This window comes from Rattus norvegicus, chromosome 7, assembly GCF_036323735.1.
Source record: "Rattus norvegicus strain BN/NHsdMcwi chromosome 7, GRCr8, whole genome shotgun sequence".
In the NCBI taxonomy this organism is placed as follows: domain Eukaryota; kingdom Metazoa; phylum Chordata; class Mammalia; order Rodentia; family Muridae; genus Rattus; species Rattus norvegicus.
The window spans coordinates 114,087,271-114,100,736 of NC_086025.1; the positions used below are offsets into that span (position 1 = coordinate 114,087,271).

At 49.8% G+C, this 13,466-nt stretch overlaps 1 protein-coding gene across 1 annotated transcript in view; it reads left to right on the plus strand.

The window, feature by feature from the left end:
• The first annotated feature begins 4,085 nt into the window (after window positions 1–4,085).
• Fam83f (family with sequence similarity 83, member F) overlaps window positions 4,086–13,466 on the plus strand; it is a 29,285-nt gene continuing 19,904 nt past the window's right edge. Inside the window, exon 1 of the mRNA NM_001130502.1 lies at window positions 4,086–4,609. Coding sequence (NP_001123974.1) covers window positions 4,133–4,609 — 477 coding nt within the window. The 5' untranslated portion in view covers window positions 4,086–4,132. The remainder of the gene's footprint in view (window positions 4,610–13,466) is intronic.

Consider the following 13,466-nt stretch of genomic DNA (forward strand, 5'->3'; position numbering starts at 1 on the left):
CTCTAAGTCTTAGAGCATCACTGTAAATCACTTTCTGCCAGTCAAAGTACTAATTCCATCAAACATGTGGTCCTGTTTAACCCCTAGGTTAAGAAAGGTCAGCACCATTACCCTGTTGTTCCAGTGCAGAGCAGGCCTCTCATCGATGCTGCTGGTCTCTTCAGTGATTGCCGCCTCTCTTCCAACATGTCCCTTGGCTGTAACACTAGCTTCTTGATGCTCCTTTTACCTCTGAACTGTACCTTTTGTACTTCTTTCTGCCCCTTGCTTTTTTTTTTTTTTGTCGTTATAGACTTGTATAAGTCTTATAAGTAACAACCACTCCACAGTCTTGAGATTTCTCCCACCACCCTAGGCTCACTAGGTAAGAGCACTGATTTCTCCACAGACATGAATCTAATCCCCACATGGCAGCTCACAACTGTCTATAACTCCAATCACAGGGTCCAGTACATTCTCCTGGTCTCCAAGGACTCTGCCTGTACAATGTACATATACATGCAGACAGAACACCCATATCCACAAAATAATAACATAATTTAAAAACATTTTAAAGAAATTTCCTGTGACAGATACATTAGCCCATTGATTTAAAATTTAGGCTCAGGCAAGTTCTTAGTACACGGACAGAAGTGTCTGTCAAAACACTATATAAAGGGTTGGGGATTTAGCTCAGTGGTAGAGTGCTTGCTAGCAAGCGCAAGGCCCTGGGTTCGGTCCCCAGCTCCGGAAAAAACAAAACAAAACACTATATAAATGGCCTATAGCTCACTGCTAACGCTGCTCCCATCTGAAATCTCTTTAGTCCCTACCATCCTTATTACTATCCACCCTGCTATCTTCCAGGCTCCTACGAGAACAGACCACTAAACTATGCTTACAGCATTCAACCACTTGTCTTGTTCAAAGCTCCAGAGTCTTTCTGCATATTTCTCCAAAACTCAACATGGCCAGATTCTTTCCAGCAACAATCCACTCTCAGCACCAGCTTCCGTATTGATTACTTTTCTGGTTTGTTTTGTCTTGTTTTGTTTTTGTCTACAAATTGTCACGATAAAGGCAATTTATAGAAGAAAGGGTTTATTTCGGCTTAACAGTCCAGAGGGACAAGAGTCCATTGTGGCAGGGACTTGTGGCAGCAATTAGCAGGCCTAGCAGCCAGATCGGGAAGCTGAGCGATCACATCTCAGCCACAACCACAAAGCCGAGAGGGCCATCTGGAAGTAGGGAGAGGTTGTGAGTTCTCAAAGCCCACCCCCAGTAATATACTTCCTCCAGCAAGGCTCTATGTGGTAGTTAGAATGAGTGTCCCCCATAGTCTTAGGCATTTGAAGGCTTGGTTCCTAGTTGGTGGTGCTGTTAGGGAAGGTTTAGGAGGTGTGGCCTTGCTGGAGGAGGTGTGTCACTGGGGGAAAGCTCTGAAGGCTTAAAAGACTGGCATCATTTCTACCTTGATCTATTCCACGTTTTCAGTTAAAGATGAGCCCTCAGCTTCCCGTTCCCGTTGCCAACATGGACACCAACCCTCTGTAACCACAATTTCAAATAAACTCTTTTATAAGTTGTCTTGGTCATGGTGTTTTACCACAGCAAAATAGAAATAGAAAGCAACACGATACCACACATTCCAAAGGTTTCATAACCTCCCCAAACAGTGCCAATTGAGGACCAAGTGTTTGAATACACATATTGGGGAGATTCTTAGTCAAACAACCCCAGTAGCCTGATGTGTGCCTTCAATTCATAGCAATCCTCCTGCCTCTGCCCCTCAAGTGCTAAGAATATTTACAATGTGTTTGAGGTCCTGGGCTGAGACTTTCTCTCAAAAACTAAAATACAAAACAAAACAAAACAAAACACCCAAAACAAAACCCTGAGCATGAATTGTACTAGGTGCACAGTAAGCACCAAGTAAATGCTCATTAGATCGGTTTCCACCTCTAAGCATATGATGGTCTTCTGTGGCAGTAGCAGTTTTATCATTTGAAACAGGGTCTTATCATGAGGCCCAAGCCAGCTTCTAACTCACCATTCTCTGTGGTGGTGGGTGACAGGTGCGTGACATCTGGCTTGCCTGCAGTTACTAAAGCACATTTGCTACACTCATGCTGTCCTCCTCAGCTGTGTTAGCCTTGTCTGTCTCTTCCTCCTCTTTACTGCTTCGAGCTCCTCTGCATTCCCTAAGCGGAGAGCCTGGCCTCACAGGGCCTCCAAAGCGAGCAAACGCTCTCCTAACTGATGGTAGACTATGCCTCTAGTACTCTTAGAGTGCAGTGTTACCAGGGGTGAAACCTCCTGATTCTCAAGAGTGGTGAAGAACGTCTGAGGCGACAGGCACCCTTGCTGCTGCTCACCATCCCCGATGCCAGCAGTCACCATTGTCACGAACTCTGTAATTTATTATTTTTTTATTAAAATTTTTAAAACTTGATGTGTATGGATGTTTTGTTTGCACTTATGTCTGTGTACCATATGCATACCAGGTGCCTGTAGAAGGCAGAAGAGAGTGTCGGAGATGCTCTGGGACTTGAGTTATTGATGGCTGTGTGCCACCATGTAGGCCCCAGGTCCTCTGGGCAAGCATCCAGTGCCCTTAACCATTTCTTCAGTCCCTTCAGACAATCTAATCGCTCATTTTTTTCCAAACTGTCAATGATGCTGTGGGGTATAGATCAATGAAAGAGCCCTCTCCTAATGTGCCAAAGTCCTGAGTTTTATCCCAAGCACAGAGGAGAGGGCGGGAGGGGGGATGAGGAAGGGAGGATGAAAGGGAGAAAGAAACAGAGAGAGGGAGGGAGGGAGGGAGGGAGGGAGAGCGAGCTCTAGAAATGCCCATTGACTCCTTCATACACACCCCCAATAACCCCAATAACCTCTGTTTCTCCACAAGAACAAGCAAAGGAGGCCACACGTAGGGAAAGGACCTCCTACACCACAGAGAGCATAGCAGTTCCTCCGCTTAGCCTCTCCTTTCTCGGGAGATACAGAAAAGCATTTATTTCTAGGCCTCAATTTCCTCGTTTGTGAAATGAGGGGGTTGGACTCATTTCTAAAGCTCCTTCCAGCTCCAAGTCGCTGTGCTACAAAATGAGAGAAATGTGAACCTTCGGTTGCTATGATCTGAAAATATTTTGAATGTAGAGAATCAAAATTGTACAGCAGCACACGAACAAAATAATATGTTAATGACTAAGAAGATTGTATTTAATCCAATGGGAAACAGCAGATCCTCTGGTGGTGGTGTGCACGCGCGTGTCTGTGCTCAGCTTCCTTCCTTGGGCTCAAACATGTATTTTGAATCGCTAATATAGTAATCAGGCCTCTGGCAGCCTATCAGGCCCAAACACACGCACACACCACTTCAAATTAAAATGAGGGGCAAATTCACTGCCGCCTGCTTACATCTTTTCTATTTGGGTGATTCTTTTAGGAGGAAAAAATTTTTGTAGTGACGATGTTGAATTGACAGCCCCTGGAGGCCTCTGATCTCAGAACTGGGACGCATGGGCGGGAGAACTAGGGATTTCATTAGCATCTTTGCTTTCCCACACCAACTGCCCCCTACACAGTCCGCACACGATCTGGCCCAACAGCATACACACTTGCACCCTGATGGCCGGAGGGGATAAGGATGCTACTAAACCCCACAGGCGTCTGGACTAGAACAGGTGCTCTGGGCCTTGCCCGCGGGAAGATGAGGCTGGACCCGCGGGGCTGAGTCCGGAGGGTGCTGGATGCATTAAAGGTCAAGTCGCTGACCTTTCCCCGCACGGATAGGTCGCAGCTGGGAGGCGGGCGTGGCTCAAAGGCCGCACGTGGCTGACTATAGCCCGGCTCCAAGTTCACTTCCACGCCAGGGCTCCGCACCCGAGCCGGGCTAGGTAGGCCAGAGACGAACGGCGTCGGCTGGGTTGCCGGTGAGGTCCCCGCGAGCCTTGCAGAGGCGGCGTTCCCTCTCCGCCCGACGGCCGCGCCCGCATCGAGGCCCGCGCCGATTGGCCGACTGGCGATCTGTGGGCGGGCCGGGGCGGACCTCGCGGCCAGGTGAGGCGCCCCGCCCCTCGAGCGCTCCAGGTGCAGCGGTGGGGACAGCAGGGTCCAAGCCCGGGGCCCGGGACAGGGCTGGGACGCCATGGCCGAGTCCCAGTTGAACTGCCTGGACGAGGCGCACGTGAACGAGAGGGTGACCGAGGCACATGCCGCCTTCTACTACTGCGAGAGGCGGCGGGCCGCGCTGGAGGCGCTGCTGGGTGGAAGCGAGCAGGCCTACCGCGAACGGGTCAAGAAGGAGCGGCTGCGGGACTTCCTCTCCAGCCAGGAGCGCCAGGCGCTCTGCGCCGCCTGGAGCCCCTACGAGGAAGCGGTCTCCAACACCCGTGCCAAGGCCAAGGCCAAGGCCAAGTCCCATTCCCGGGCTGAGCCCGGTGAGTCCCTGGCCTACTGGCCAGATCGCTCCGACACTGAAGTGCCCCCACTGGACCTGGGGTGGACCGACTCCAGCTTCTACCGCGGCGTGAGCCGAGTCACGCTCTTCACCCACCCGCCCAAAGAAGAGAAGGCGCCGCACCTGAAGCAGGTGGTCAGGCAGATGATCCAGCAGGCCCAGAAGGTAGGCCTCGGCCCCAATCCTGCACCAGTGGGGCCCCCTCCCCGGCCCCCACTCCCCTACCTGGTCTCACTTGCAGGCCACTCACACCATCCTTTGGGAAATGGACCCCAGCTTACCCTCACTTTGTGGAGCTCTAGTGAGCCTTTTGAGAGATGGATGTGACGTTTGTGGCAAAGCACTGGTCTTTCTTACTACAGTGTCCAGATGCACTAGCCTTGTGTTGGTACACCTCTGTCACATCTGTCTTCCCTGTGACAGTTGTGAGGCCCTGTGCTAAGCTAGCCACTCAATAGGGCTTGATCATGACCTATGACCAGGGATTTATTTATAAGGTGTATCCTTGGCCGTTTTCCTATTAGATCTTCACAACCCCGTGAAGTAGGTGGTTGGTAATGACCTCCCTTACCCCCACCCCCACCCTCGTGCCAGGTGAGCTTTTCTTGGGAGCCTCTCTCCCCAAAACAACCTGGCTTTCCCATTGTCATCCTCTCCTGGGCTGGGTACTAGAGCCCAAGCAGGCTTAAATGAATGAGGAAAGGTATTTTGAGCTCTAGCTGTGACTTGGCCTAGTGTTGGGCGCTCCCACAAGGCACTGGACTCAGCCACTCAGGAGGAGGCTCCTACTTAGCCCATCTGCTGCTCTGCCTGGGTGTCGAAAGAAGATGTTTCCAAGGAGCCTGGTTAGCATACCAGTTGGACAGCTGGCTGTGGGGTAGGTGAAAGACTAATCTTTTCCTCTGTGCCCTTGAGTATTTGGGTAGTTTCCAGGTAAAATGTGGGCTATTGCATCAAATCTGAACTTCAAATAGGCCTTTAGTATCAGTTTATCCCAAACACTACACAGGGCACATTGATACTAGAAGTGACTTTCCATTTACCTAAATTCAGGTTTAATGGGACAGCTATCATTTCGCCTTCTAAGCACTGAGAGGTGGCAGATAGACTTTTATCCCATGTATTTCTTGTGTTTGGAGGTGTCCTGGGACAAATGGATGTCAAAGGACATCTTTGGGGAGACTGTTCTCTCCTGCTACCATGAATGTGGGTTCTAGGGGTTGAATGCAGGTAGCCAGGGTTGGGGACAAGCCTGGTAGCCCCAGGCATTTACTCCACCTGCCACTGGGATTTATTAAGCAACATCAACAGCCTTTGCTGCCCGGATCAGAATATGCAGCTAGAGGCTTGGGTCTACTGTTCTTGTGAGTGTAATTACAGCTGTCTTTATCCTGGAGGCCAAACAAAAAGATGCTAGGACAGTGAGAGCCTCTTCTTCCTGGGAGGTGTGGCCTAGGCGTGGGCTAGAAGGGCTGCCAGAGAAGTTAGCTTTTTCACTGTCTTTTCTTCCACCTTCCCACCAGATAATTGTTCCTTGTCTGACTAAGCTTTCTTTGTGTTCTGCACTCTGCTGAAGAAAAAGGCAAGGCTGAACACACACACACACACACACACACACACACACACTAGTGGAAAAGGAAGTGGGTAGCAGCGGACTGTAGGTGGAGTCAAGGGTCAGGACTGATGATGTAATGTTCACTAAACCTTAATTTATTTAGTGCTTGTGACATGACACCCATCACCCACTGTGGTTTTGGTCATTTGTTTTAAGAAATTGATATTTGGGGTTGGGGGTTTAGCTCAGTGGTAGAGCGCTTGCCTAGGAAGCACAAGGCCCTGGGTTCGGTCCCCAGCTCCGAAAAAAAAGAACCAAAAAAAAAAAAATGATATTTATTGTGATGTGTGTGATGTGTGATGTGTGATGTGTGTGTGTGTGTGTGTGTGTGTGTGTGTGTGTGTGTGTGTGTGTGTGGTGTAGATAAGTCAGAGGATAACTTGCAAGGATCCATCTCTCCTTTCTCTCAATGGGAGGTGAGTTGTAGGATTGGAATGGCAGATTAAAAGGAAACCTGGGAGGAGCAGTCTCTCAGTGGAGTACTGAGCAGGAAATGAGAGGCTTTTTTTCCCTTTAAAATGCAAAGCAGTTTGGCTGTTGGGAGCTGAGCCTTGTATATGGCACCATCTTTTATAGAAAGGAAACTGAGGCCCAGAGCAAACCATCACCGCCTAAGCCCTGTCTCATGCTCTGGCCCCTTGTTTTTCACAGTCCCTGGGTAAGACAGGTTTTCCTTATCCTTGGAGGAAAAACAGACAAACAAACAAACAACAAAAACCAAGGTGCAGGACAGTTAAGTTCCTAGAACAGTTAAGTTCCTTGCCTAACTTAATAAACAGTTGAGCCGGAATCCAAACATGGAAGCCCTACCCTACCTAACCTGCTCTCCTTTGTTCTGCTGTGGTGAGATTCTGCACAGAGTTTGAATGGATCTAGTGCAGTCAACAAGCTGCAGCATCCACCCTGTACCCAGGTTAGAGGGCAGAGACTAGGCCCTGCTCCACTGTGCCTTCCATGACCTGTACGGTGGGGTTTTCTTAACGCTTTAAATAAATATTTAACAGAATATTTTGCAATTGTGAGCCAGTACTGTATGTGCAGATTGACCTGATAACATATTTCCAGAGAGTCTCCTGTGTGCCAGGGCACCAGCTATAAAGATCCAAGCCGAGTGGACTTTGCCCTTCAAGAGTTTGCGTAAACGCTGAGGCTTCTGCTAGAAGGAAAAAGGGAGTTTTGAGGCTGTACCTGGGAGGCTGGCCCCCTGCAGCAGGTGGGTTGCGGGTTTGGAGGGAAGACTGAGAAAAAGACTGGGTGGGCGGTCTCCGCCTTAGAGACTACTGAGCAAGGAAGTGAGAATACACTCTGGCTTCAAAATGCAAAGCAGTTTGATTGGAGGGAGCTGAGTACTCTGTGAGGTGTGGTAGGGGTGTGTACAGGTGAGGAAACTGAGGCACCAAGCAGGAAGGAATTTTGCTTAGAGGCCACTTGCGTGGTTCTAGAAAGACCCAGATCTCTACCGTGCATTGCAAACATGGCACATCCTGACCACTGCCTGGCCCTGCCCCTGGCTCATCCACCAACCCGGCAAGCATATTTCCTTGGCAATCAAATCAGATTCTCCTCCCTGTTCACCCTGAGGGAGGGAGTTTCCCTGGTTTCCAGGGAGTGTCTGGCAGCCTCAAGCCTGGGTTAGACTGAGAGATGGTTTGTGTGCTGAGATCTCATAGCCTTGGAGGGAAGGCAGTCTACCCGGGTGCTAGGGGTTCTGGGTTTTATTTCATTTAATCCTCAGAATAATCTTACAAGGTACTACTATTTTTGTTCCCAAAAGACAGATAAAGAGGGAGTTGACCAAGAAAGAGAAAGGGAAATGGGAAATGGACCCTAAGAGTGGCACTTTGAAAACACAATTTTGCCTTTGTTTCCAGCACTCTTGAGGCAAAGACAGGCGGATCTCTGAGTTCGAGGTCAGCCTGGTCTACAGAGAGAGTTCCAGGACAGCCAGGGCTACACAGAAAAACCCTGTCTCAAAAAAAAAAAAAAAAAGAAAAAAAGAAAAAATCAACAACAAAACACAGTTTTGGTTTGGGGAGGAAGGCCTAGGTGTAAAACCAGCGAAGGCACAGGTCAGTATGGCGGAGGTCCCTGTACATGAGAAAAAGCCTCCAAATGGGTTAAGCTTTAACTAGCCACTCTCTGGGCCTCTGCAAATGGCAGAAAAGCATTTCCCAGCTGTGCTGGTACCCAGCCTTCACAGATCCAGCTGTGTTTGCTTGTGGGGTGGTTTCTGCTGTTTTTCCACCTTGAGAGATCTGCTTATTCTAGCATCATTAAGATGTCCTTTGTCTACTTAAACTCTAAGCCTTTTAGGAACCCTGGCCTGTGCCGTGCTAACAAGGAAGACCAGGGAAAGCTGCTACTGCTTGGGCAGCTTGGACATTCAGGGAGCTTCCTACAGCAAAACCCCTTGGAAAACTGGGAAGTCAAAGAGTCAGAGGAACAGACAACCTCAGTCCGGGCTGGCCATTTGGAGGGCCTTGCACTCCTCTGATCATGAAGGTCTCCTGTATGCTAAACGTGCATTAGTGGAAAAGAGGTGGACGAGACATGCCCCTGCTCTAAAGTAGCAATAGTCTGCTAATCCATCCTTACAATTCAGTATGACAAATGCTTGAGAGAAGGCGTGGCAGGGGAGACATTAGTCCCACCCCCAAGCCAAGTTAGCAAAGGCTCTTTGAAGTTGTCTGAACGCCTGATCTAGCAGGAAGGGTGAGGTGGCACCAAGCCTCTGCCTGTCCTTAGGACCAGTGGGATCCATCTGACTCCTGACTCCCATATTCCCAGGTCCCACATTCCAAATACACCAGCTTCTCACTACTCCATGAACGGCTTGATTTCCTTGGTTCTACTGTAAGGCAGACATTATTCTCTTGTCACAGAGGAACCCTGAGGTACAAAAGAATGAAGTAGACTAAGGCTGAGAAGACCTGGAGAAAGGCTCCAAAGCACAAGGTGTGGTAGATGAAGCGACTTTGGCCAGACAGGTGTTGGGAGGCAAGGGTGAACACCTGGAATGCAGTGCCCAAGGAGTATGGCAAAGTCTTGGCCATCTCACCGAGGGACCTGGTTTTTCAAGGGAACGGTTATCTTCTTCCGTGGCCATCAGTCTCCAGCCACATTCAGCAAATGGTACCAAGTTGAGTGCCTTCTCTGCACCAGGTTCTGTGCCAGTGATTGATATACAGAGAAGTAGATGTTGTCACTCCCTGGGGAGGGGAGGTGGCAGTCATCTCCCTGCCTATGGTTAAAGTACTTACCAGGCAAGCATAAGGACCAGAGTTCAGATCACCAGAACCCAGTAAATGTGGGTGACTGTAGTGTAAGTTTCAATCAGAGAAGGAGACAGGTAATCCCAGAGCAAACTGGTTAGCAAGATTAGCATTGGACACGCCCTGAGTGCAATTGAGAGACCTTGTCTCAAAGAATCAAGTTGGAAGAGCTGTCAAGCATGATTCCCAACATGCACATACATGTGCACCCACACACATGTGTGCTAATATACATGCACACCACATAGGTATGAAAACTGAAAAAGGAAAGGGAAACTTTCATAGTGTTTACGATTGTAGAGTTGGATAATACACTTGCTCACTTTCACCGCACTCATCACTGGTCTTTTTCTAGCTCCCTTTGTCTCATCCTTCTCCCTTTCTACCTCAGCAGGGCAATTGATTAGCTGAACTGCCCCTCTCCCACACTTTTCAAAACAACCGGGACACTCTCTGTAGCTCAAGTTGTATTACTACATAGTACAAACTAGCCTCAAACCTGCAATGATCCTTCCACATCGGCCTCCTCAGTATAGGCGTGTGTCACCATGCCCAAGCCTGAGCTGCTCAGAGAAGCTAATTTAAATGCACAGAGCCAAAGGCAGCCTCTCCGAGTAGCCCAGGGGTCTGCAGTTCACACATATTCTCCCCTCTCAACTCTTCTGCCCTCCCACAAGTGATTAGTCTGCATGACCGTTGTCTCAAACACACGTGGGCAGTTCTGGGGTCCTTGTCCCATGCGAGCTTATGGGTAGCAGCCCTGATACAGTTCTAGCTGAACAGCCCTCTGCTCTGGTTCTTGCCCTGGCTTGTCTGGGCTTCCCCTGACATCTCTAGGCACTTTGTCTATGGAGTTTTAAGTCTGTCTCTGTGCTCAGTCACTGCTTTGGGGAGCTGAGATCTCTGAATAATGGAGCCCAACTCTCAGGACAGTGACCAAAGGCAGGCTTTGGAGTTGAAGGGTCTTATATCTTCTGTCTTGATCCAGTCATCCTCTTAGGAGCTGGTCTTCTTTGGATGAATCTCTTCCCACTTGAGTCTGCTGACCAATAAAATAGATGGGACAGTGTCTAGGTTTTTAGAGACTTTAGGAAAGGAGGGGTCGTCTGTGGAAGCTAAGCTTACCAGCAGCAGACATGTTAATTGTCCTGATAAATGGCTGCTTCTTTGTGTGAGCAAGAAAGGGGAGCTGCACTGGGAGTTGTGAGACTCAGGGCCTGAGGCTCTGGGGAGATCCATTCTCTGTTTCTGTATAGAAACTCAGCACCTGCTAGGCAATCCCCCTCTTAGTGTACTTGTTGGCCATGCTTTGATGAAGGTAGAGGAAGATGGCCCTTAGCCTGTGACACCCAAACCCTTAGGCTGGAATCCCTTTGGACTCTCCTATGAGTAGGGAGTAACACAAAAGCATGGAAACATCCACCCCGCCCCACCCTGCCTCTTACACGGGGGGGGGGGGGGGGGGGCGGGGGGGGGAGTTTACTTGAGGTACACTGGAAAGGCCTGACTACCTTCATGGGCTCAGCCAGAGTCTAGCAACAGTCCCCAGACCTTTGACTATAGGGACCTCCAGCTTCCGGGGAGAGGAGTCACCAGCTGGAAGTGAACTAGGCTGCTAAGCTGACTGTAGCTTGGTCCCTTTCTCTCTTTGGGGAGGGTGGGTTAGCCTCTTAGAAATCTTACACTATGGGTTCCTAAAATTCTGACAAAAGTGTGCCCTTCCACTAGTCCCAGAGTAGAGCATAGGAAGTGGGGCTTTAATACACATTCTTGATCTCTGGGATTCCTGGTTGTAAAGCAGGGTCTGTTGGCCAGAAATCTCAGAGAATCCAAGCCATCACCAGAGAAAGGCATCTGATGCTGGAAGCCAGGAAGGGGAGAACCCTCATTCTTGCTCACTCTAGCTGCCTCTTTTACTTGCTTGACCCAGGGCTAATTATTTAACTTAGCTGGGCCTCTATCTCTGTATCTATAACATGGGGGTAATTTTTGCTGTGATGTTTTCAAGGTTGTACTAAGAATCACCTCAAGGAGTGTGTCTTGAGAAGAGTGAGTGATACAGGCAGACAAAAGGATTTCTGTGAGGCAAGGTTAAAACTGTTGAGAAAGGAGAGAGCCTGTTTCCTTTAACCCTGAGGCTCATGGGACATTTGAGGTTCCAAGACCAAAAGCCCACCCAGATGTGTCTGTCCTTGGGCAAGTGCACGTTATTCTTGGGAACTGTACTTTGTACTTTCTCTTCCCTCTGGAACTTCCAGAAACATTCAAAATGTATTTGTCATCGGTATGCTTTGCCAGTCCGATCCTGGAGGCTTGTAAACTGGCTTTGGAGACAGACAAGTCCGTGACTGTTAGCTGCCCTGATCTGGGCTGAGTCAGGGAGAGAAGGCAGTGTCGGGGCAGGTAACACAGGCATAACATAGGGCGTGTGAGTAGAGTCTCCATATCGTCCTCTTTGGGGATGTAGCCCCTGGTCTTGTGATTTCTCTAAAAGGCAAGGACCCTTTTAGGAATTCCCATACTAACGCCCCTCCCCCTCCACATTCTCAGCCCTCAGGATGCTGCCCCCGTTTGGCTGGCTGCTGGCCAGCCCTTCCTCCTCATGGAGTGTACAAAGCCGAGCCTGTTCTGGGGCTAGCCGCCAATCTGAGCTGGGAGAAAGCAGGGAAAAGAACAGAGGTCTTGCAGGGCTAACTGCCTGCCCTGGCTCCTGGCATTGACTAGCATACCCTAGGTATCCCCTACCCCAACTCCTCAGGTACACTGAGCAGTCAGCCTTACTTGGAGCTCTGGCTTTCTCCAGATTTCCCTTTCCTTCTCTGAACTCCATGGAGTCCTCACTTGCTAATGATCCCAGAATTTTAGCTCTGGAAGAGGGCCGATGGCTTTCTAATGATCAGTGTCTCTGGCCCAGCTTCCTGATGATCTGTACTCTCACCCTGGATACTGTTTGCTGGCTGGCCATCGTTGTGCTGGGCACGTGGGAGGCTCTGGATAAGTCAGTCTCTCTCTCTCTCTTTCTCTCTCTCTCTCTCTCTCTCTCTCTCTCTCTCTCTCTCTCTCTCTCTCTGTTAGTTGTGTGGTGGGTTAGAAGGTGAGACCAGGACTCCTCCTTTCTGTAGCTCCTGGAGGGCAGAGTGGGGAAGACTTTAGCTTCTCCTCCCAAGGGGTTTTCACTGTCCAGAGAATCCCCCATTGGCACTGCCACTCAGTGTGTCTTATTATGTGCCAGTTACCAGAAATTGACAGGTGAATTAATGTGAGCCTTGCCTAGGTCTCTAATGGGTGAGGCCAAAAGAAGATACAGTGAGGAATGGCATGTGGGGATATGGTATTGATAGCTATTATTTATTGGGTACTTAAGCTAGATATTTGGTTTTTGCAATGCTGAAGATCCAGCCCGGGGCTGTGTGTGCTGGGAACAAGCTTCACTCACTAAACTACATCTCCAGCCCAACAGCCCTTTAGACTATGCAATAACAGTCCAGCAATTGACTATTTTATAGCTGAGGGAACGGAGGGTCAGAGAGGATGAGGTCACACTGCTGGTCAGTAGTGGAACCGGATGGTAACTGACATGAGCCTGAGAGTAGGCTTGCCTATGTCTACTGAGTTCCCAGTGAGCCAAGGCTCACTGAAGCCTAAGTCAGCTGTTTGTGCAGGACAGGGCAGGCGGTGAGTGGGCTGTGTGTAAGGCTGAAGGCCTTGAGCACTGTGAGTTGACAGCTCCCCTCCAAGTTTATGGCCTGACTGCCTTCACCTGCCAGCCCCTCCCCGAGTCTACCCCCTTACTCCAGTCAGGCATCTCCCTTTACACACCCCATCTCTCTGGGGAAGCCCTCCCAAGGCCATATCACCTGACAGTGACCTCAGATCACTCCTGCTGCTTCTCAGAACCTTCCAGGCCAACCTTCAACTGTTGGCCCACTCTGGCAGGTCCATCAGGAAGCACCTAATCAGGCATTTCTTGAGATGTGCCTAGCTCTCCCTGCCTAGCTCTCCCTGCCTAGCTCTCCCTGCCTAGCTCCCTGTGCCTAGCTCCCTGTGCCTAGCTCTCCCTGCCTAGCTCCCTGTGCCTAGCTCTCCCTGCCTAGCTCTCCCTGCCTAGCTCTCCCTGCCTAGCTCTCCCTGCCTA